Raw genomic sequence first — 23,277 nt, 5'->3', positions numbered from 1 at the left:
AGCTGAGCTGTGCCAGAAGACAGCTGGAAGGGACTGCCTCACAAAGCATCTCCGTAGAGCTACTGCGTGTAGGGAGCCCAAGTCCAGCTAGTTCAGTGCAAAGTAACTAAAGCCATCTCCCTTTAAAGCCTCCATCTCAGAGTACTCAAAAGGCTGTGTGAAGCTGACAACTCCTCCACTTTGCATAGCAGCACAGTTTCCACAACGAGTGGCAAGCCAGGACCTCCTTTCTGTACTCATCTCCAAAATCAAACTCAGAAACTAAATAAAGCATCTCTAAGGTGCCAAGATTTTTCAGCCAAGCCTACAAGTCAAACACTTGTAGTAAACAGTTTAAAAGCCACCAGCAGGAAATGATCCATCAAGGTCAAGCACACAAAGACAGTACAGCAAGTCAGAGAGTGAGAAAAATGGCTAAAGACTTAGCTGTCTTACAAGACTGAGATGAGGTGGCAGGTCTCAGACAGAAAATTTCAGGCTGTAGAAGCTGTATCTGTAACTGTTACCAGCACTAAGCTGCTCTGCATTGCCTGGACCAGGTGGGCTGGCATATAAATATATATGTATAAATATATATATATATATATATGTATATAAATACACTGTATAGGGCCAAGATATCTATCATTTACTCTGTGCCTGGGTTTCCCACCCAGGGAAATGACGCAGTTCTCTCCAAATCTGATTGCGTGTGCACGTTTGCAGCTAGGCAAAATGGCTGAGAAGAGGACTAAGGATCCAAAGCAAAAGAGGGAACAAATTGGCCTGCCAGCACAGGCACCCCACGGTAGCCAGAGAGGATTACGACTGCAGTAGGCTGAGGGAGCAGCTGGATGATTTGGTATAGATAATATCAACGCTCGTGACTCAGCGTGCCCACAGCTTGAGAGTCTGCTTAGCTTCCCGGTGCCTCAACATCACAGCAGTGACCAGAGCTGTTTGGGGCTCGTTTTCATGCCTCCATCTGTTTTTATCCAGAAAGCAGCATTCTTTCTGCCTTCAGGGGGGTCTGACGAGAGCTGTAAGCAGCCCGAGACCTACAAGGTTCAGAATCCAGCTCTTCCCACATTGCCACCCAGGAAAGCGAAGGGGCTGTGCCCTCGTGGGTAGGAGGTATGGATTTAGGTCTGGAGATGGTGACTTTACCTACTTTTGGGTCTACAATAAATAGGCAGTGGGAAGTGAATTGATAATTTTTCTTAAAGCTTACATTTTCAAAGACTCCAAGGGGTCTTGAGAAGCATACTTTTAATGTCTACTCCCTTGAAAGGAAGGGAATAGCCTCGAGGAGAACTGAGAGCTACTCGCCCGTCCCTCACCACAAAGCACAGCAGCAGGTAGACACAAGTGAATAATCTAGAGAGAAACATGCACCCCATTCTTGCTCTTGAAATGCAAGTGCCTGAAAGTCATCCCATGCAGCACATTGAGTGGAGTCTTCCTGGGATATCGCGGTGAGCAACACGGAAGCTTTGAGGATTGCATTACTGGGATGCAGACCTAGGTTTCTACTACGAAGAAAGCCATTACCTAGCATAAATCCTGAAAAAAGGTTTGTATCTCATCCTGAACTTCTTGCAGTACTATAGAGAAAACCTTGTAAAATATATTTCCCCCTTCCCCCATTGTAAAACAGACATAAAAAATTTACCTTGCATACAATCTCCAGCCCATATGAATTCTCGCCACGACTGGAAGCCCCTCCTATTTTCTCCACTCTGTTGATTACACCTAAAGATGCATCTAGGACAAAAGGAGGGTCCTGTAGACAGTTGAAATTTGTGAGTTTAAAAAGGGGAGGGGGGTGAAAAACCCAGCTCCTGTTTCCTTATGCCTATACGCCCAACCATACAACTATGATTCACATAGAACAACACAAAAAATAAAAATCAAAAGCAAAGAAAACAGAACACACCTAGGTCTAAAGACTGAACAACCCACAAAAGCAGGTGGTTACAAAAGCTTACCCGTTCCATGCTTTTAAAATACAGTCTGTAATTGGTAACAGTGAGGGTTCCTCTGATTGCTCCAGTGAAGGGGCAGATGTATGTAACATCCTTAGCTTAAAAAAAAAAAAAAGAAAGAAAAAAGAAAAAAGAGTTAATTTCATGGTTAATTTATGGGAGGAAAATTATTACACCAAAAGCACTGAGGGGGTTCTACCTTTCAGACCATAAAATGAAAACAAGCTTAATCAGGGGTGCTAGCCTAGAGCTAAGATGGAAGTTTTAGTTTTGTTGAGAAGGTAAGAGTTTGGGTGTAAGTCAAGCTCCAGGCAGGCACTGTCACCTAGAATCCTCCATTTGCACAGAACCACTACACCACTACCAGGGGTGTCAGTATTTGGTGCAAACTTCGGTGCAATACTTACCAAGCAATGCGTTACCAGTAGCTGAGAACACCACGAGTGAGAAGTGGATGCAATTCCTGCCTGAATGCATGTATTTGAAGCTGACCTCAATCTGTATAAAAAAACTAATGATTGCCAGCAATCTGTTTTGTGCCATCAAGAGGAAGAGAAAGCAGCTCTCCTACAGACGGCTTTTAGGATGCTGAGGTCCTCTTGTACACCCTTACACACAGAGTCAGCCCCGGGATGCAGAGTCCCTGCTAATGGCCCTGACTGAAACCAGTGGAGCTACAGTGACTTCCCGCAGCCAAAAATCTGGATAACACCCAATTGCCAGCGATTTGAAGCCTTAAGCCGGTGATCAAGTTACTCTGCAACAATTCAATTACTTCTGAACCTGAGTGACGGTGACTCAAAACAGTCCCCTTCGTAAAAGGCCTCAAACGTTGCTCACTTGTGCCAGCAAAAGGCAAGAGGTGCTGCTGGTTTTCCACAGCAAACACCTCTCCTAACTGCCTTTCTGGTTTACATCAATTAAAAACGCCAACGTTCAAGTTGTTCCCTCCCCCCCAGCGCCCACCACGACCCGTCACACCTTCTGTCACCGAACAGCTGGCTGGCTGTGCCGTGGCCACGGCTGATGCTGTTACCGACAAGTAGCAATACTCCTCAAACACACAGGCATCCTTTCACAAGGAGACCCTCCGACTATAGCTGCCAGCTCCACAAAATTTGGAAAAGAAAACAAAAATCCCCGGGCCATTTTAATAACCCTAAGCCTCCGAGCCCTAGGGGATTCATTTTGCAAGGGCTGCGTGAAATCGGTAAAGAAAGCTTCGCCTCCCAGCCAGGTGACAGCCTCCACGCACAAGAGGCACAAAGCTGCTGGGTCTTCATCCTGACACCCCAAATTTCCTCCACCTTTACCCCACGAGATTCAGCCTGGAGAGAGGGAGGCAAACTGCCTTGGCTCTAGGGCACCCGTTTCATCCTCACATCAGCTCTGCTTCTACATAGTCATCCCGAGGAATGCTGACTCCCGAGGAATCCTGAAAAATCAACAGCAGGCAGGGTCTGCAGCACAGCGGTAACGTCAGCCTGAACCAGCTCTGGTTGCTTTCAGAGCCTCATCTAGAAAGTTCAGGGGAAAAAGGGGATGGTGAGCGACGAGTTCGGAGCAAAAGCAGCAGCGCAGAATGTCTGGTTTAAAATATAAATAAATAAATACGCTAGCGACTTCATTATTTACTTAAATTGAAATGTCGCTGTTGGAAGGGCTATTAAACACAAAATGTTTCAGCTCTAATTAAACCAATACTTCATTACTGGCTGATTATTAATCACTCTATTCAAAGAGCAGATTGACAGAGGTTTGAAAGCAGACTCATGAAACACATAATAAGGGTGAGGGCTCCCTGCCTGGGTTTTCCACTACAGTTCTCTATTGAAAATGCAGTTTCCAAACATTCTAAAATAATAATAGTAGTAGTAATAATAATAATCATCATCATCCAATAAGAGAAATGTGCACATACGTTTGACTTCTCAGTAAAGGGAAAAAGGAGCTAGAAAAATGTTTTCCAGGTAAGGAGTCCTAGGCAGGATCTCAAGCTGGCCTTACCAACTTACAAACCACTCCACGCTTCATGTTTACATTTTATTAGCTTGGTTTCCTAAGGAAACAATTTTAGTTAATTACCCTGCACACGTACACACATACCTACCCACATGGATACATACGCCTGGCTATTGGACTTTAACCCTACCATGGTTGTATGATTCCAGCAGCACCCATTGATGAACAGGGTTCTCCAAGGTATTAAATTCCTTCAGTGCTTGGGAGAATGGATGCCAAGTGTGAAAGAGGGGTTGTACTAGTGCTGCTACCAAAGGAAGGTCTAAGAAGCTCAGTCTTTGTTAGGCATAAGAAACCACATGCGAGAAAGATACTGGAAACCATTCCCAGGAACAGATTAGAGTCTTGCTGTCAGAGCTAACTGCGCCCATGGAGCGAGTTAGATGTCAGACTGCAGTCCGCAGCTAGAGGAAGAGTTCAGAGTCTTTAGGAAAGCAGCAGAGAAAAGGACTGAGCATTGAGATGTTCTGGTTTTGGGGGTTGGCTTTTTGGGGGGGAGGGATGAACAAGAGAGCGTGTTTGTTTGTTTTTAGGACTGAAATCACATTCTTCCATATCGCTTTAAGACGAAGGGAAGATTGAATAACGTTGTATTTGCTCCACGCTAAGAGGAAACACACAGTTACCTTGGCTCATGTGATGCGCAATGATTAATGAAAATCTGATCATGGGTCACAAAACATCAGCAATTTGCTATTGTTGGTCAACGACCACCAAGGCATTTTGCTCTACAATCTTCTATTTGGTCCAGCAAACAATAGGAAATTTACTCTCCACTTACCCATGTCTTTAATGGTTTCTCCTGGTAGCAAGGGTGGCTCTTCCATTTCAGCTAATTTATTAGTCTCCCTCAGGACCTACATAAAAGAGGCAGAAAAAAACAAATCATTACTTTTTCATACAGTGAGAAGTTTACACCCACCTGCAACAGGCCGACAACGTCAAGAACAACAAATATTCAAAGATCCTGAGGTACTGCCCAGTGTCTCAGCCTCTGTAAGGTCAACACAGAGCACGTGAGAGACCTCGGCACAGTCCTGCAACCTCGGAGCATGCCACTGGGCCAGGCAGAAGTGTTTAAGCGAGGATGCTTGTGATGGAGAAGCTGCTGGAACAGGCTGTGTGCTCTGGCAGGACACTTACCAGGGGGCTTTCATACCCCAACCTTCTCCTCCTCAGCCTATACACCAGCACAAGCTAAACTCTCTGTCCACACAGCTACACACACAACCAAAGGGATCGGTTAAAGCAATCAGCCAGTACCATGATGCTATCAGCTACTGTGTAGAGAAATTGGTAGTTCGCGTTAAGGAGAGTGACAGGAAACACCTTATCGTGTTGATGTCCTCGATGAGGGTCCGAAAACTGCAAAGACCTTGATTTGGCTCAGTAGTCATAATTTGTAAAAAAAAAAAAAAAAAAAAAAAAGCAAAAAAAAAAAAACAGGTCATAAGGTTTGCTGGGGTATCTGGGTTAAGGGGTGTCTGCCAAACACCCCCTCCTCCATCTTCCCTTGGGTAGAAGTTAACCACAGGGCGTTACTTCTCACAGATAGATATAACTGTGTTTAAACAAGAGTTTTCACTGGAACAGCACAGCACAAGGAGACGGCCATTTCAAGAAAGCACATCCCTAACTATGGAAGCATAGCCATAGGTTTAGACATCGGGTAGGAAGTAGGCAAGAAGAGCACATGCGAGTGACCAAGGTTAAGGCTAAGTCTACATGGCCAAACATAGATGGATCTGAATTGTAACGCCCACGCCCTGAAACAGCTAAAAAAACCACAGTCAACCACATTGCTCAACCTAATAACAAAGGCAGAGAAGAGCAGGAAAGCTAGTCCCGCCTCTGCCTCATCCTGTAACAGCCACAGGAGTTTGGATTTAAAGTTGGCGTGCATCCTTCCTGGTGGAGATAGACAGAGAGGGCTCACGGCTGCTCACAAAAATGTGCAGACCTGGCCAAAATGCCTTCTTTATCTTAATGTGAGGAAGGAGAAAGAATTGGTTTAATTTGATATGAGGAAATCCCTACAAAGAAAATTCAAAGACATGGCCTAAAGTGGCACTTACAGCCCTGACACGTCTGCGGTCAACTTTCATGTAGGATCAAGCCAGAGGGAGAGCCTCGGGGAGGAAAAATTCTCTAAACTATGCAGAGAAATGAAAACAAAACCCAAAGAAATCCCATGCCACAATAAAAGCACGCTCTAGCATTTTCACACAACAGATTGATGGATAGATGAAAAGATTACCAAGATCAAAGCCTTCTTGAGAACAAGATGTACGTTTAAAAAAAAAAAAAGCATTCAAGTGACTTAAAAAAATAAAATAATAAAAAAAAAATGACAAAAGAGCAAGCGTGGTGCTGACTTCCTACCAGGAAGAGCAATACAGGAACGCACCGCACCCACTTACACCAGCTCTTACCTGGGAGGCTGCCAGTGCAGCAGGGCTGGGGTACAGGGGGTGGACAGAGGGAGGTCAGCACTGACACTGCTCACACTGGCAGCACTGAACACGCACGAAAACTTCTCTTCCCTCCCCCCCTCCCCCCCCCAAAGTAATACACCGGTGAAAACAGGGCTTTGCTGGTATAACTGTGCTGGGGACTCCTCGTCAGCACAGCTGTGTTGGCCAAAGATCACACGCCCCATCAAAGCCCTGACCGACAGCCTCCCCAGCGAAAGCCTGTGATGTAGCCCCAGTCCCAACTCCTCTGCGTCAATTTCTGCGCTCGAATAGCAGCCTTGAAATCAGCCGGCTTGAAACTTGGCGTAATCCAGATGTTCCCCGGATTATGCCAAATGAGACGGAGGCTTCTCGCTAATTAGTCCTTGAGCGGTGGTGGTCTTTGCTGCCTTTTATCTCGGAAGGACGCGAGTGAAAACCACGCTCTGTGTTCGGGACGCGATGCACGACTCCTCCGCGAAGGTCCGTGCCCAAACGGGCAGCAGCTGCTGCGGGACCGCCCGGGCCACCAGCCGGACTCGCCGCCCTCCCGCAGATGTCGGCGGGAGCAGGTCCAGCAGTAAACGTTCGGAGGATGGAGCTCCATCTTAAGCCAAAACGAGTATGAGGTAAGGTGTAGAGAAAGCATTCAGAACGGCAAAGAGCTGCTGCGGTCACCAGGTGGGCAGCGCTCAGGTGGGCTTTAGACCACACTGAAAGCAGGGGAGGGAAGGACAAAGAGGAAAGCAGGAGGGAAGACAGATCTGTGTCCACACCATCCTGTCAAAGACAAAAGTCGAAAGCCCTTTTGGTTTAAAAACTGGCTCTTCTAAGCCTAATAAAATCCAGCTGCTCACTCACGCTCTTTGAAACACGGAGTCCCCAGGGTCAGAGGAAGGGGTTAGCGATCCAAATCTGCGCTCGCTTCCACGCAGGGCAGCGGACAGATGATCTCCTGCAAGCACAGCATTAAGGGTCGAGGCTTTTGCCTTTTATTTCCCCCCACACGCTTTATTTTGTTCTTTTCTGCAGAGTTAAGGGCTAAATCATCATTTTTACCATCCTCCAGCTGACCTCAGGCACACGACGCACCTCAGGGCTGCACGGACTGCTTTCCTGATGGCTGCAAAGCACATCCCCCAGGGATATACCTTTCACCCTTCCCAAGAGGCTGTGACGGAAAGGGTCAGAAAGCCCAGCCCAAACACTTCTCTGGTGTGCCGGTCTTTGCAGCATCTGCCTAGCTCTAGACCTTGAAAGAGCCTCCGAGCTGGAACAGGAATACTTGAAACCCGTCCTGGCAGAAACCTAGAAACGAGCAGTAGGCATTTTGCTGAAATCCGCCTCCACTGATGGCTCCTTCACATTGATTTTGGGGAAACGCAATCTGTGTACAGCTGACAACGCAGGCAGCGGGCACGGCAGAAGACGTCTGGGGCAGCGCTAAAGGACAGGCAGCTACAGGAGGGAAGAGAAACGGGTGGATAAGAAAAGAACATTTTTGGAAACAGATCAAGGAGAAAGAAAGGGAGGGGATGATGAAGTAGCCATGTGCAGCTCTGGGAGAATAGTAGCTCCCTGGAGGGACCCTCTGCCCCTTGTATGAGTACGGGAATGATGTGAAAGCCTCCCCGTCTTACTGTGTGTGTTCCCTGCCCCATAATGGTTCATCAGCTGTCAGAAAAATCTTTTTATGTACTTTAGCCTATTTTCAAGGCTCTAAAAATAACACTCCTGGACCCTAAAGAAAATGTAAATTTGGCCCTCTGCACATCTTGCAAAACAAAAGTAAGAGTACAGGGAGACAAGGAAGGAGGTAGGTGAGCTCAGGGACGCCAGTCCAGCAGCCTTGAGAGGCGGGCTGGCTACTGATGCACTAACGCTGCTGGGGCAATCATATACATCTGTAAGCGAAATGCTGCACCTCTTTGAGCCTCAGGTTTTTAAATTTTCAGTGGAAACAAAAACAAAGAGTGCTCTGAGATCTGCAGTGAAGACTGGGGCCAGAGCTGGGCAGAACCGTGTTACTTAGGAATGGGACCACTCTGATGTAGAGCCACGCACTGGCCGTGTCTGGCACAGCCATCGCTAATTTCTGTGACAAATTCAAGCACCAAAAACCCATAGACTAGTTTGCCTTGCCTCTAAGCCAAACTAGGCGCTCAGTATCTTTTTCCTCGGAAAAATATTATGCTTGGTAACTGAATCTCCAGGAGAATGACGAGTTTAGTTACGCACCAGAACGACCTTTATTTGCCTTCTTTTACCAAGTAACATCATCTCCCCATTGCACCCATCAGCTCCACGCCAGTGAGCAGGCACCTCAGCACCTAACCCAGCCCTGCCTCAGCTCGGGGAGGGTGCGAGGACTTCATGCCACCACCTACCTTTGTCCTCCTCTCAAGCAGCGACTTGGCAGCACAAACCCACACTCGTGACATTTCACAGCTGCTCCTCGTACTCCGGGATCCCAGCCTGTGTCAGCTCCATCCCACCCAGCCCCGGCTGAGGAAGCAGAGCTCTCTCTTACCCTCCCACTCATGGTGCCAAAGGCAGGAAAACCCTTTGCTGCGGGCACAACCTCCAGATCTCAGCAACAAAGCGATCGCTTCCTTTGCTCACATGGACGGGGTCAGGCAAGGAGCTTCAGGTCCTGCTAAGGGGGTAAGATTGCTCCTTGCCTCATCCCTCACGCCCTCCTGTTGTGATTCAGGACGGTGCGGTTCTGCCAAGCCTCTCCAGCCGCGTGTTCGCACTGCTTCCTAATGCAGCAGCCAGAAAATCCCTCTCCCGATTCCCCGATTCATGTTCCTGCACGACTCACGCAGGCAGCTAATCCCGCGTGGCTGCAGCCAGCTCGGGGGGTGCAGAGTGAGCCTTGTTCCAGAAACCCACATGCAGGTCTCAGAGCTCTGAGCATCGCTGGATGCTGGGGCACGGTACCTGAGAGGGTGCCTGAAACTCTGGATCCAGAGTTTCCCTGTGCCTGCGAACAGAACAACTGATGTTTTCCTCTTGTATTTCCTGCGGGCTTTTACCTACCAGCTGTGCTGCACGGCCAGGATGACAGCACACATCCTGCTCTGGCTGAGGCTGAGCCAGGATTACCGCCTCCTGTCAAATCTGCCAGCAGAGCGGCTCACATAATTGCTCCCATATCTGGTTCAGACAAGATGCCTGGGCTAGCTTAACGTTGTGTTTTTGTTTTGTTTTTTTTTTAAAATCATAGAATCACAGCATGGTTTGGGTGGAATAGACCTTACAGATCATCTAACTCCACCCCCCTGCCATGGGCAGGGACACCTCCCACCACACCAGGTTGCCCAAAGCCCCATCCAGCCTGGCCTTGAGCACCTCCAGGGATGGGGCATCCACAGCTTCTCTGGGCAGCCTGGGCCAGGGCCTCACCACCCTCTGAGGGAAGGATTTCCTCCTTATATCTAATCTAAACCTACCCTCTTGTAGTTTAAAGCCATTCCCCCTTGTCCTGTCACTGCACCCCCTGACAAAGAGTCCCTCCCCAGCTTTCCTGTAGCCCCCTTTAGGTACTGGCAGGCCGCTGTAAGGTCTCCCCGGAGCCTTCTCTTCTCCAGGCTGAACAACCCCAACTCCCTCAGCCTGTCTTGGCAGGAGAGGTGCTAAAAAGGGGAAGATTTAGATTAGATATGAGGCAGAAGTTCTTCACTGTGAGGGTGGTGAGGCCCTGGCCCAGGCTGCCCAGAGAAGCTGTGGATGCCCCATCCCTGGAGGTGTTCAAGGCCAGGCTTGGCCAACCTGGTCTAGTAGGTGACATCCCTGCCCATGGCAGGGAGGCTGGAGCTAGATGATCTTTAAGGTCCCTTCCAACCCAAACCATTTTGTGACTTGGGACAGTACCTTCGGCCCTGACACCAACATCCACAGCTCAAACTTTCTGGTAGCAAACCAACAGCCTCAGGACAAAGAGGTGAGCTACAAGAGCACCTGGGGCTACTCATTTTCTAGTTATTCTCTTCTACTTTCTCCTGAATACTTGAGTCCTGAAACCCAAACAGACAAAGTTTTTTTGTTGTTGTTTTTTTTTTTGTCTTTATGCATTTTTTTCAGGGGGAGACTGCAGGTTTGTGTTAACAAATCGCTGTGTAACAGTCTCTCCCCAGTTCTGCGTAGATTTCTTTATTCTGAACCACAACCGGAATGAACAAAATGAATCGTTTCTGTTTTAGACAAAATCAAAATGCACGACAATTAAAAATTATTGTCGTTTTTCCCCCCCTCTGAGTTAATCTCTCTTTGCTAACCTCCTACACGCTCCAAATGAATTTTGCACATTTGAATAGATTAATTATGTATAAAGCCACGGCGCTGGTGCGACACGTCCAAGCCTACACTGACCACCTCGCTCCTGCATTATTCCTTCCCCCAAAACCACGTCTGCTCTGTCTATTCAAGAGCCAAGCTCTCCAGGCTTGGAGCTGCGTCTGTTCCAGCAACACACAGCCCTGTTCTGTTTCCTACAGCAGGAAACTGGTCTCTTAACTGGTCCCCTGACGTAAACATATTTAACCTGTGCACACAGACAAACATTATACACACAGAAAAAAAAAAGCCTTTGCATCTGCAGCCCCTGAACTCACAGGTCTGGCACGTCTGTCTCGTGATCGTGCGCTGGTCAAGCGGCGGCAGGCAGGATTCGTGCTGGGGGCACAAGAATTTGTGTATGCGTGTATGTAAGAATGAAATCTGCTCCTTCTCTGTGTGTAAGAATAAGTTGTTTTCAAATTATGGGAGTGATGCTGTGGATTTGAAACTCAATAGCCAAGGAAAGGTTTTATCTCCTACAGGAAAACATTTGTCTGATATTTCAAATTGTAATGGACTACCTGGGAATCTGCTTGTAGTTATCAAATTTAAGCCTTCCTTTTTTTTTTTTTCGGCCTTTCTCTCAAGGACTGGCAGATAACCAAGTGCCCTCCTGAATCAGCACTCGTGCCGCCCTGCAGGCAGAGCAGCCAGCACGCTGCAGGAATATCTATTTCACCTAAAACCACAGATCTACGTCCGAGCTAGTCGCCACAGGCTCTCTGTACAGCCAGTGGAAAGGAGGAGACCTGGAACATTCACCTTTAGGATGACTGAGAACTAGGGTAACTCACTCTGATGCAGATACCCGCATCTGGCAGGGTGAAGCCCCGCTCCTGTGTCTCACTGTGCCCAGTGTAGCGGTGCCCTGTCTCCTGGACATCCCGCAGAGAACCTGTACTTTCCAGAGAGCTCCAAACTTACTGTGCGCAGAGAGGCAGCAAAAGATGAGCACGCTCAGACCCCAAAATTGCATCAACTTCATTAAAACAGGCACGATCTCAAAGCACAGGGCTTGTTAGCTGAGTTACCAGCGACAGCTTTAGAGTTAGAGCTGGCTCCTTTCTCCTGTCTCACATCAGCAAAGCCTTAGCCATAGGATTATTTTTGCATACTTGATATTTTACTTTTTAATCTTCTTTGTAAATCACAGTAACCAATGCCTTTCTCCTTCTAACTGCCTTTTGGTTGTCTCAGACCACGTTCATCTGCTGCTTCCCCTCAATTGCCCCCCCACAACCCTTTCCTCTTTTACAACTGTTATCAAGCATGCCAATCAACAAAGGACAGTGCCACCACAGTGGCTGTATCAGGACACATCATTACACCAGTGATGGTGTGAAAACCTCTGAAATAAAACAGATACAGAAGCTCTTTCTCCACTCACCTTAGAAAACACATGGAGGCCTAATTCTGTCCAGCCTGTGTTAACAAAAGCTGCAGAACTGACACTAATATGTGCAGAATCAAAAACCCGCATGCTTATTTTGGATAATTTTTCATTGGTACATTGATTTCATCTCTAAATGAAACGCTTTTTACACCAGAGAAGGGGTAAATTTTGAGGGCACGTTTTTTTTCTAGCATTTTGCTGCCAAGATGCTTCTTGCCTTCCTAACGCTCAATTAGGAGAGCTGTAAAACAGTGGCCGTGCTTACTTGATAAATCCTCCTCTAGACTGCAAATGCCGTGCTACTTTGGAGAGATTTTCAGCTGCCACTTGTGGCTATTTCAAGTGTACTCTGAGAAGATTTATGTACTATGTATCCTACTGGAAATGTAATAAAACATAAATTGAGCAAGTAAATGGACTTTGTTGATGATTTTTGAATCATTAAGAATACCACAGCAGAAAGAACAGCAGTATCTCTGCATGTCTGAGGCACAGCGATTTTTCTGAGGATTATGACCAGATGCTTTGGAAAACTGTTAGACATTCAGACCAGCAAGATATTAATCAGAGGGAAATGCTTTGTGTCTTATTCTTTTTGGGATATTAGAAATTGAATAGGGGAAAAAGACAAAACACCATGGGCGCATGGATCATTTCAGAATAGTACACAGAGAATCAAACATACTGTTCAAGACCACATCAAACTTATTCGGCTCCTAAGCAAGCACACAACCAAAGACCTAGCTTGGTCAAAAAAACATCATAAGAGGCATTTAAGTTATCAATAAAATGTTCTGACAACAGATTATTACACTACTCTAGAAGAAAACAATCACATATAACATGCACTACAACTGCCTTTCAGTTATGCTTTCCTAGTCCAAAAAAACAAATCACAAATTGTGATCTCTACCTACCGCGTATGCTTTGAGAAAGTATAAAAAGGCTTGAGAAATCCACTTGCTTCCTTCCCACTGCCTTGAAAGATCTTTAAAAAGAAGCTGACGACTAGCGTGTTACAAATAAAAAATAATAATACAGGCAGCTGGGTAGTAAAGGAACTCCTCTGGAGGAGGAAGCAGCCACCTTGCAGTATTTCCTTGGGGTTTTCTGCTTTGTTTTTCCACAATGAGCCTTCTCCACTCAGACCCAAGCTTCTAGTGGCGAAGAACAGCCTCTTCAGGCTGGTGAGTCCTGTGGGCCCTTGCTGCACAAATACAAGGCAGAGCTTAGAAGCTCAAAGGAACACATTGTTGAGGGCCACTCGTTCAACCACGGCTGGCTTGTCTCTTCAAGTTTGCATGGCTTGGTGCCTCAAGACAATTCTCTTATTAGGCTCCGGCAGAAAGTCGTCATTGACTCAACACAGCAACAGTCCCTGGCACAGAAGATTGCCGATATTATCTATTCAAACAAGTCCAACAATTTTTAATACAGAACCTTCCTCAGAGCCAAGGGTTCTTGAAAGACAACAGTTCTGTTCTCCATTGGCTGCTCAAAAACTTTGGACAGCACTCTAGCCTCACCCTCTCCTCTTTTTGCTTTTACTGTGCTTTGTTTAGCAAACTGATAAGGGAAAAGACATTACAATTTTCAAGGAAAGCCTTAAACTTGTGCAGTGAAGTTCATACCATCAGTCTGAAAAAATAACAGAAAAAGGCTCTGACCAATGAAAGTTACAAATTCTGCCAACCAAAATAAGCCACAGAAAAGCGTCTCTGTTACCAAGAACTTCAGTTAGGAGATGAGTGGTATGTATGACAAGGAATCAAGACATAAATAATTATATAGTTACATCCAATAAACAATCACACACAGGGGAAAGAAGACGTTTCATTCGATGCAAGAACATCTACGGAAAAATCAAATCTTGGCAGGTGCTACATGCAGTCACAAATCTGACTGCTCCTTTTAAATACCATGCTTGTTCATTCCTGCCTGATTCGTGCTTCGATCTACAAAACCAAAACTATAGAAAAAATAAATAACCACCTCTTACCCAGTTTTAATCAGCCAAAGGAGAACTCTTGCACTTTGTAGCTAGGAGAAACGCAGCAGATGATCAGGAGGAGCTGAAAATATTATAAAGGAACATCTGAAGGCCATTTGCTTTTTCTCCTCAATTTTCCATTCCTAGTAGATGGCAATCATAAACACTTCCAGAGATTTCCTTCACTTCCCATTACTTCATATTCAAACGTTCAGGTACCTCTATATAATAAAAATTAGCAACGACTGCTGTCTTTGCTCTCTTCTAACTAGAGAAGCGCTTAGGGGGTATTATTTCCATGTAAAGGAGACAGAAAACCGACTGCATCTGTTTTTTTCCCCCATCTAATTTGCATGAAATCAATATTTTGCAACCCAGAGTTTGGCTACTCAGTGTTTGTTTCCTTGATGGGGGAGGTACAGAGAGGGACTTAGTGGCTAGAGCCTGGAGGGAGGGGACCAAGATTTTCCAGCTCTTAAAACAGATTAAAAAGCTTGTAATTCTCATGAAATATACAGCATTTACAGTCCTGGAAACTGGAGCCTTAGAAAAACAAGTTAACGGCGGGGGCTGAATTCCAGTCACTCGCTGGGCTGTCCTGGAATGACCATGCCTATGGACAAGAGCATCATTCATCCTCCAGAACCAGCCTTTTGTGCCTTTGTTCGTCGTCAGCTCCAGAGGAGAAAGGAAGCCCATTTCCCACAGACACGCATATGCCACTAGTATAGCCAAAAATCAGAATTTCAACACAGTCAGAATTGTTCCCTCTAAGGTTTTCCTACTTCTCAGACACCCTAAGTCCCCCTACTTGATCCCTTTGACAGTGTGAAGTTTCGGCCCTTCTTGGATTTGGCACCGACTTCAGCCACTTTGGATTTTCTGCCCTGGAAGCTTCTACTTCAGTACACCTGCAGAAATGTGCGGTGTCCCTTCTGTGTGAGGCTATCACAGAGCCCAAGGCAGTGACACAGAGCAGCACATATGGTCAGGTCTTCACAGATGACAGTAGAAAGATGGACTGTTTGTTTGCATCCACCGCAGCATCACCGGTTCGCATCTAGCCAAGCCTTCTGTGACCACAGGTCAATCATCTTCCCCATCTGGTGGCTTATGCAACATGGGCTGTAATTTAATAGTAGTCGCAGTCCGGTGAGCTGGGAAGGAGGGCTCCCATCACGGGAGACATCTCTGCATTTGCCGTGAACCAGCCTTCTTGTGGGCAGCCCCACGCGAAGAGTCATGGGCCAGGCTGAAGCAGGAGAGCTCTGCCAAGCGAGGGGTGGGACCGACCGGCAGGACGGTGCCCTGAACTGCCCTGAAGGTGCTCAGGCAGATGTTTTCCCCGTGATTTAGTGCTTCTAAGCTAGCATCGTTCACTAACCAAGAAGTGCCTTAAAAGCAAAAGTAAAAAACGTAGCTTAAATGAATGCCTAAAGCTTAAAAAGTTATGCCTCTCTCTACAACCCAGCTCTCGTCGAACATGTGTTACGCATAACCAAAGCCTGACACACTTCCTGCGTTGGCAGGGAGATAGCAATGGAAAAGCTCACTGAGGCTAGTTTTAGTGATTTACAGCAAAGGATAGGGGGGAAAAAAATCACATCTTTCTTCAATATGTTTTCCTACTAACAATATACATGTTCTACATAAAGCTAGTCTAAGCCACTTTGCACCACAGCTAGAATAAAGTAACATGAAGGTGGCAAAGTCAGTGACCGGCATTTCAGTTAATCCTACCCGACACGGCCTGGGGGACAGGATTTACTTGAATTTTAGAGGTCTACATCTGGACAAGTTATTCTGAACTCTCTTCGTAACTGGAGGAGAAACAGAGTTTTCCAGTGAGACAAAAGTACACTTTTTCTGGACCACAGCTGAAGGTGAGCTCCGCTCTGAGCAACCAGTTGCTGCCCCTACAACAGCGTTCACAACATCCTGCAGCAAGGGCTTCCATGGCTCAGCTACATCGTGTTCTCACCTAGCGTGGCATTTCCTTAAAGCCACGATAAATCACGTTGTAAACGACGTCTTTCTTTCCATTGACTACAGAGAACTTGCGGTTGGCTAGCTTGAACGCAGACTTGCTCAAAAGAATTTCATTCTGGAAACCTACTGAAGACGGGGATGGCATCCATTTACTGTCTTGGAAGGAAAAAACTACTTCATATACCTTCTGTCACGCATGAGTTATGTATCTTACAAAACAAACCACATGGGCCTGTCTAAAGTCTTCGACAATACACGCAATGGATAACAAATGAAGGTTATGCAAGCAACTGTGTTTCCTCCCTTTCCTAACCTTTGAGTCCTAGGAACGCCATAAAAGTGTTCTTGTATCTTTTATATAAGTCCATTGCAAATCCACTGATTCCTCTTATATTAAAGGAAAAAACTATTACTGTGGATGGAGCAAACCATCATGGAGAATGGGACATGTGCTTGTACAACATTTTGCTGGACTTCAGAGGAATAACAGGAATTGTGGATCTTAGTGTTGTCCTCAAAGGGAAGGACACAAACAAAGTGGTCACAAACAACAGTGGCAAAAACAAAGATTAGGACCACTTTTTCTGAAGGCTGCACAACCAAGCAGGTGACATATGGGTCTGCCGTGCTGGAGGCTTGCTAACAGATTTCCCTCTCTGTCCACAGACTCGCATCAAGAAGCAACATAAAGCCAACATTATGAATTTCGAAGCTCTGGTTTGGTCTGTTGCTGCATACAATCCTAAACTAAATAAAATCAACCTTTAACTTTCAGGCAAAAGTATTGTTCTTAAGGACAGTGGCAGCAAACTCTGCCGGCCGCATGCATTGCTTCCCAACTGCTGATGGAAGGGATCCAACCCTTCTCCGAGAGCTGCTCCAAAGCTTTCAGCATAGTAAACTTCAGGCATTATCCTGTGAATCAACAGCCAACTCAAAATGAAAGCCCCCACTGATAAGCTAGAGCATTAGCAACAAAGCTTAAGAGAAGTACTCATAAACTGCACAGCCTCATCTGCCCACATGCATAAGAGAAGATACTAGCTTTAGGACTTCGGAGCAAGAATATCACTGTACTTTAATAATCACCAAGTTCCCAAATCTGTAAGCATCCAAATACTCATGCACCTTTGGCAAACCCTTTGGCAATCTTGGCTCCAAAGCGTTTTTAAACTCCCATCCCAAGTTACAAATTATCTATGAATTTCCAGTTCGTTTTCACTTTTAATTACTCGATTCTGGCCTTGCTTGATCAATAACTTATGTTAAAACACATGGCAGGGTATTTGCTAAAAAATCCCTCAAAAAGCGCATTCCCTAAATCAATCCTCAACAGCTTCAGATTTGAGATCAGACAGGGATGGGGCAGTAGGGGACTAGAGCCCAGTAGTGCTTTGGGCTTTTGAAGGGGGTGACGGGTGGTATTTTAATTTATTTTAAATAAAAATACAGCCAACTAAAGCAGCCAAAAGTTATTTAGAGTTAGTTTATGAAGTGAAAATTCTATAAATTGTAGCGTAGTATAAATTTAATCTTAGCTCCAGATACTGAAATGCTCAATACACATTTAAAAAATCATGAAAGCTATTATGAACTACTTTGGAGAAAGACTTAGGAAAAATACTGCACACGCATTCAGTAGGAATCCCCAGTGGTTGTCTCATTTACCTCATTACACACATGCACGCACACACACTGAGTGTTAATTGCACTCCAAAAGAAATCCGCAGGCACAGACCGCAAGAAATGATGTGGGTCCTTCCCCTCGTTCCCTCCCCGTGACGGACGCCTACTACCCTGCTAAAAATTCCCCACAGAAAAAAAAAAAAGAGTGCTAATTGTAGCTATCACAAAGTGTTTTTCCATCACCACAGAAACTTAGTTCCTAAATTTGAGTCGATGCACACACAGAGGCAGAGATCAAGCAGAGGTAGGAGTGATGATGGATCTATGCAGCAATTCATTCTAGCGGGGAAAATTTAAATACGCATCAGGAGCATAACCCCACAATTGGCAGATCCACTTCCAAATCTTGAAATGCTTATTTTCAGCCTCTTAAAGCTCACTGATGCGACCCCCTCCTGCGAGAACGTCGTGGAGCCCAGGCACTTGTCTCCCATATCACAGGGGTACCAGAAACGTGTTAGTTCCCACTTCAGTGCTTATTCTCTTACATTTTTCCTGGAGCAACGTGGAACAAACTTCTTGTTCTTAGAAGAAATAAGGTGCTTAGCTCAAACCTCAGTAGGTATTAAGACTTGGGAGTTCTCACTGCCTTGTGTCAATCAGAGAGGCACGAGATGCTCAGGTGTGCAAGGAACAGCCCAGCGTGCAGAGCACACTCGTGCTGCTGTTCCAGTCAATGCTGTGAACTTATCTGCAATTTCAAAGGGGAAGCCACATCTCAGAAAGGTCAAAGAAAATAGGAAGAACAATCAGGACAGATTGAAAGAACTTCTCAGTGAACTGACTTTAAAAAAAAAATGAAGTGTCACATGGCAGAGATGTTAATAGAGAGAAAATTGGACAAAGAATGATGAGCCCAGAGCAAGTACATCTGTTCTACTTGTTTTGAGAGTGGAAAGAAATCAGTTTCAGCTGATCAGCAGACAGAACAAACCTTCCATTCCCGAGCCTTCTCACCGAGGAGCTAGCACTGGGCTGCAAGAACAAGCCCAGAACACACACATGCACTAGCACTGGCTGTAATTGCTTTGAGGAGGGGCTGTGGGACTGCAGCCACACTGGTGATACCAACAGAAGAAGCTGTCCACAGGAAGGGGACAGATCTCCATCCGCATCCTCCCGGGCTTGTTTGCCAGCACCCGCCACTCTCAGCTATGAAGACAGACCTGGTTATTGCTGGAATTTCTGGAGGAGAGAGAAAGGCAACCTGTCCTAACAGAAACTGAGCTTTCCTCACCATACCCCACTACATGTAGGAGCACAGGAATCGGTTTCCTGCAGCCAGCATCGACGAGCTCTCACTCAAGCACAAACACAAGAACCAGCTTTGTGCTTACACACGACAGCATCACAGCCACCCGCACCACCTCTGCAGGAGCAGGCCTGAGGTGGAGCACAGCGGGAGACGCTGAATTCGGGCCCAACAGAGCTGATGCACGTTAACAGCAGGAAGCATTTTGCCAGCGGAGGCGTGTGCTCATACTTGGCTTGAAGCGCCTTTATTGTAGATAAATAATCCTCTGCTTTCACCATCTCTCCTTAAATGCTATTGTAAAATGAAAGGGGAGCGGCATTTATTCCAACCGTGGCAGAAATTTAGGTTGCTTAATAATTAAAAATAAAAAAAATAAAACGGCAGGCTGTGAAGAAATCATTCTGCAAATTACAGGAACTGTGGCACAGCAAGGAAGTAGTGGTTTTTAATGACCTCCAGCAAACAATACATACGCATCTTCAGCCTGAAAAATGTATCATGCAGCTAAGTAGCTAAGCGAACATTCCTCTGCAAACATCATTTTTGATTGCTAGTGATTATGGGGGCCCTGCTGGAGGGGGAACCAGGCAAATACATGGCATGAGGAGACCCTGCTCCAAAGGGCTCGCACGTCATGCGGACAAGGTGACAAAAGGAGGGAAGGAGACAAGACACATCCGGAGTTACAAGGAAAACGTGTTGAGCCACCTCAACCACTAGGAAGCAACGAAAGCCTTGAATCTAGATGAGGAACATTGCTTGGTTCTCTATCAGTAAAGGTAATCCCCACATGCAACAAAAATTGCAAAAGAACAGTCAAGTTGTGCACCTGCTTGTGCAAAATTAAGTGTAAAAAAAAGTCAGTGTAAAAATTTATGACATTATATACACAGTTACAGCTGTAGCAGTGCTTGCAATTTAATTTATATTTATATCAATGAATTACTTAGCCTAAACTCTGTGTTTTCTGTATGCTGGAGAAACTGAACACTTCACAGGGGAAAAACTTCAGACCTATTACATATAATTTTATCCAGACACATTCTGAAAACTCTTTTAGGTATCTGTGGGTAAAAGGTGCAAAATAATGTTTAAAAAACTACTGATTCGTTTTCAAATCATAGCTTAATACTGGCTAATAAGAGTCCACTAAAAAGAAACATTTGCTTTCTTGTCGCTTATGAACAGGAGGACTTTCTGCTAATTATGAACTACTGAGACAACTCACGAAACAAAAAATTATCATGGTTGTCAGAGGAAGAAATTAGTTTTGCCTTTAGAGTTTTTGTGCAATTGTGTTTAGATTTCACAGAGCTGCTCAGCCACAGTTGAGAAATGCTAGAAGTCATTACTAGAACGCACTGATACCACCAGTTCTGTACTCAGGGGACCTTTTTGCAAAGCTAATGAATATCAGCAAACCCCTTGGTTTCGCAAGAGGAATGCACATGTAGTTTTCAAAACTTTTCTGACACCAAACTAAAGCTTTGGATGTGACATTAACAAATCAATAACAGACCTAGAAGAGCCTTGTTTGGAACTTTTTATGCAAGAGCAATTTATTGTAACAGAAGACTACTTTATCAGCCTGAAGATAACAATCTTTCTCTGAAAGAAGATACTTCCAAGGACTCAGTGTTTACAAACAAGCAGGAGTTTTCAAAAAGAACATCTCACAGATATACACACACACACAAAAGGAAAGAAAAGGATATGTGACTGGCTGGTTGAGGATCTTCACTTACTTAAAGCACTTAAAAGAAAATGGAATTCCTTTGAAAATTCATCTCCAAATGTGGGTTGCAGAGACAGCTTTTTGAAGATTAAACAACTTTATAAAGAGGGAAATAATATGGCAGAGATTAAAGTTCAATTTCTATTTCACTTGTTTGACTTTGGGACCTTTCATGCCTTGGCTACATAAAATTTGGCATTAACCTGAAAGCTGAAATCATTTTACCGTATCCAAACTCAGAGGAGCAAGAAACAGCCAGTGAAGGAGGCCACTATATACATATTTATATATACACACACAGACACACGCATTTTCTTTTTCTTTGTTAAGACAAAGCATACGTACCCTTAAATCTGGGGAAAAGTTGTCTGCTGAGGTAGAGACCGAGTCCGAGGACACAGCAGAAGCAGACTTGGTATGGACAGAATGGTCCGAGTGAGAAGTGGAAGCACTGTGAAGACAAACACCACAGAGTCAAGCCGTGCTCACGACTACTCAAAAGCCTACAGGTACGACCACTCGCCTGCAGTGGAATCAGGCAATTTCCCCCAGTTTCCACCTTTCCCATTCTGTTATTTAGTCCCCAGCAGTCATTTCTGAGAACCTGTTTTACCTTCCGTGGCTACGGGTTACCAAAGCGCACACGATTCGTTACGAAATCCCAGCTCGGAGCGAGCCAACACTATCACGATCGCAAACTTGATCAAATCCTAAATCACCGAAACTAAGGGCCTCAATTTCAGGCCTTCAGATGGGAGGAATTAGTGCACTGCAACTGGATGAAAACAGACAGGGTCCTGAACGCACGCCAGCACAACTCCAACCGCAGCTTTACAGCCGTGGAATAAATTCAGAATTAAAACTCTTTCCATCACACACAGCTTTCCTCTTTCAGGTGTAAGCACAACCCCCGGGAGAATTAGGACGACTCTTGCAGCGTACCAGCATACCTCTGCCGCGATACAAAGCGCGACTTGCTAAAAAACAAAGCAAAACAGCCATCACCTTTTTCTATACGTTTTTTTTTCTAGGACAGCTGTAAGCAATTAAAATAAGCTTATTTTATGGCATTTTTAAGCTGCAAGCTCTCGTAGAACCGTAATTGCTTGAAATTAGCATTTGATAGTAATGCTTTTAAAACTCCGCTTGACTGTAAAGAAAGACCCTCTGTGGAACAACGTCCCCCCCAAAGCCACAGCAAGGCAGCAAATGATACCTGGAGCAATTCATTCCCACGCCCTTAGTGACCCCAGAAAGGTTTTACCTGGGTGTAAAGGCACCCTTAAGGAGCAGCTACCGCGCTGCAAACCGAGCCCTGGCAAAGGCAGGATATTCCCAGGAGTATTACCATTAGCAGTCGTATTAATTAGACATTTGATGTCAAACAGCTTTATCTGAGCTTCCAAAGGGCCTGGAGATCTGTTAATTGTCTGAAAATTGTTTTGCTGCTTAACTGCTGGTAAACAGCCACCGAAAGGCCAAAATGTTCTGGTTTTATTTCTATTCTTCGAAGTTTGGCAAAGTATTACATGGGCAGTGTTAGAAACAGGAGGTACTGTGCTAAAATTGGGCTCTTGCTGGGAGTCACTCCTTTCCCTCCAAGGATTAAAGAGTACCGGCAACTTTTTAATCCTATGAAACAGAAACTTAGAAATGGAAGTTTTGGGAACAGTAAAAAAAAAAAAAAATTAAAATAAACGATACTGTTGTGCCAATTGAATAGCACGATTCCACTGAATGCATTTATTGTGCGCAGCTCAACAGCTAATCGCTCAGCTTTCCAACTCGCTTAACTCTTGAGTTTACCAGCCACGGACAGCATCACCCGAGCACACAATGCCGCCGTATCTGGCCCAGACAGAAAATAATCGCACGTCAACGTAACAGGAACCAAACCAGCAAAGCCTGCTGTTCTCACAGACCCAAGGGCCTCCTGCGCACGCAGAATTAGCGCGTGGTTTCATGGGACAACCAAACTGACCTCGTCCTCCTCTCCTCGACCTGGGCAAGCATCGTGGGGACACGCGGTTCCACTTGCTCATCTCTCGGGGCAGCAAACGCTTGCTAAACTTGAAGAAAGTCTCCTGCTGCATAACAAAGCTGGCTGGACTCATTACGTGGCCGTACAAATCAGAGGCAGCGCTCAGGAGGAGGAGGGAATCCGTGTCTGGAGACGATGAGGAAGGCTGAAAGCACTTCTGCTCGCAGCAGCCCGCAGGCACGCTAAATTAGGCTTAGCCCTGAACCACATCGTTATGTTGCTTTACTTGAACCAGCTCAGACCCCTTGGATGTGTGCCCTTGAAACTCGTTTCAGCCCGGTTTCCTCACATTCAGACCTCATCTTCCAAGCGCTCGCCCTGGTGTTTGCAATTGTTTAATTAATTTGATTTTTTAAGGCACGCGAAAGAAAAAAAAAAAAAATCACAATTTAATCATTCCTCAAAGCA

The 23,277-nt window shown here is 45.5% G+C and overlaps 1 protein-coding gene across 6 annotated transcripts in view; it reads right to left on the bottom strand.

Annotated features, from left to right (window-relative positions):
* Positions 1–23,277, bottom strand: part of MTMR2 (myotubularin related protein 2) — a 61,835-nt gene that overhangs the window by 20,259 nt on the left and 18,299 nt on the right. For 2 of the 6 annotated variants that reach the window (XM_080607298.1, XM_080607299.1), the window contains exons 2-5: positions 21,174–21,279; positions 4,768–4,843; positions 1,968–2,062; positions 1,652–1,762 (exon numbers count right to left, since the gene is read on the bottom strand). In XM_080607298.1, coding sequence (XP_080463424.1) covers positions 1,652–1,762; positions 1,968–2,062; positions 4,768–4,843; positions 21,174–21,279 — 388 coding nt within the window. Of the gene's footprint in view, positions 1–1,651; positions 1,763–1,967; positions 2,063–4,767; positions 4,844–6,418; positions 6,440–13,090; positions 13,847–14,172; positions 15,572–21,173; positions 21,280–23,277 lie in introns of those variants that run through there. The other 4 variants (XM_080607301.1, XM_080607300.1, XM_080607303.1 and 1 more) reach the window with 4 other exon arrangements.

The sequence above is a fragment of the Anser brachyrhynchus genome (genome assembly GCF_964034855.1).
Source record: "Anser brachyrhynchus genome assembly, chromosome: 1".
NCBI lineage: Eukaryota > Metazoa > Chordata > Aves > Anseriformes > Anatidae > Anser > Anser brachyrhynchus.
This window is presented reverse-complemented; position numbering and strand designations above follow the sequence as displayed.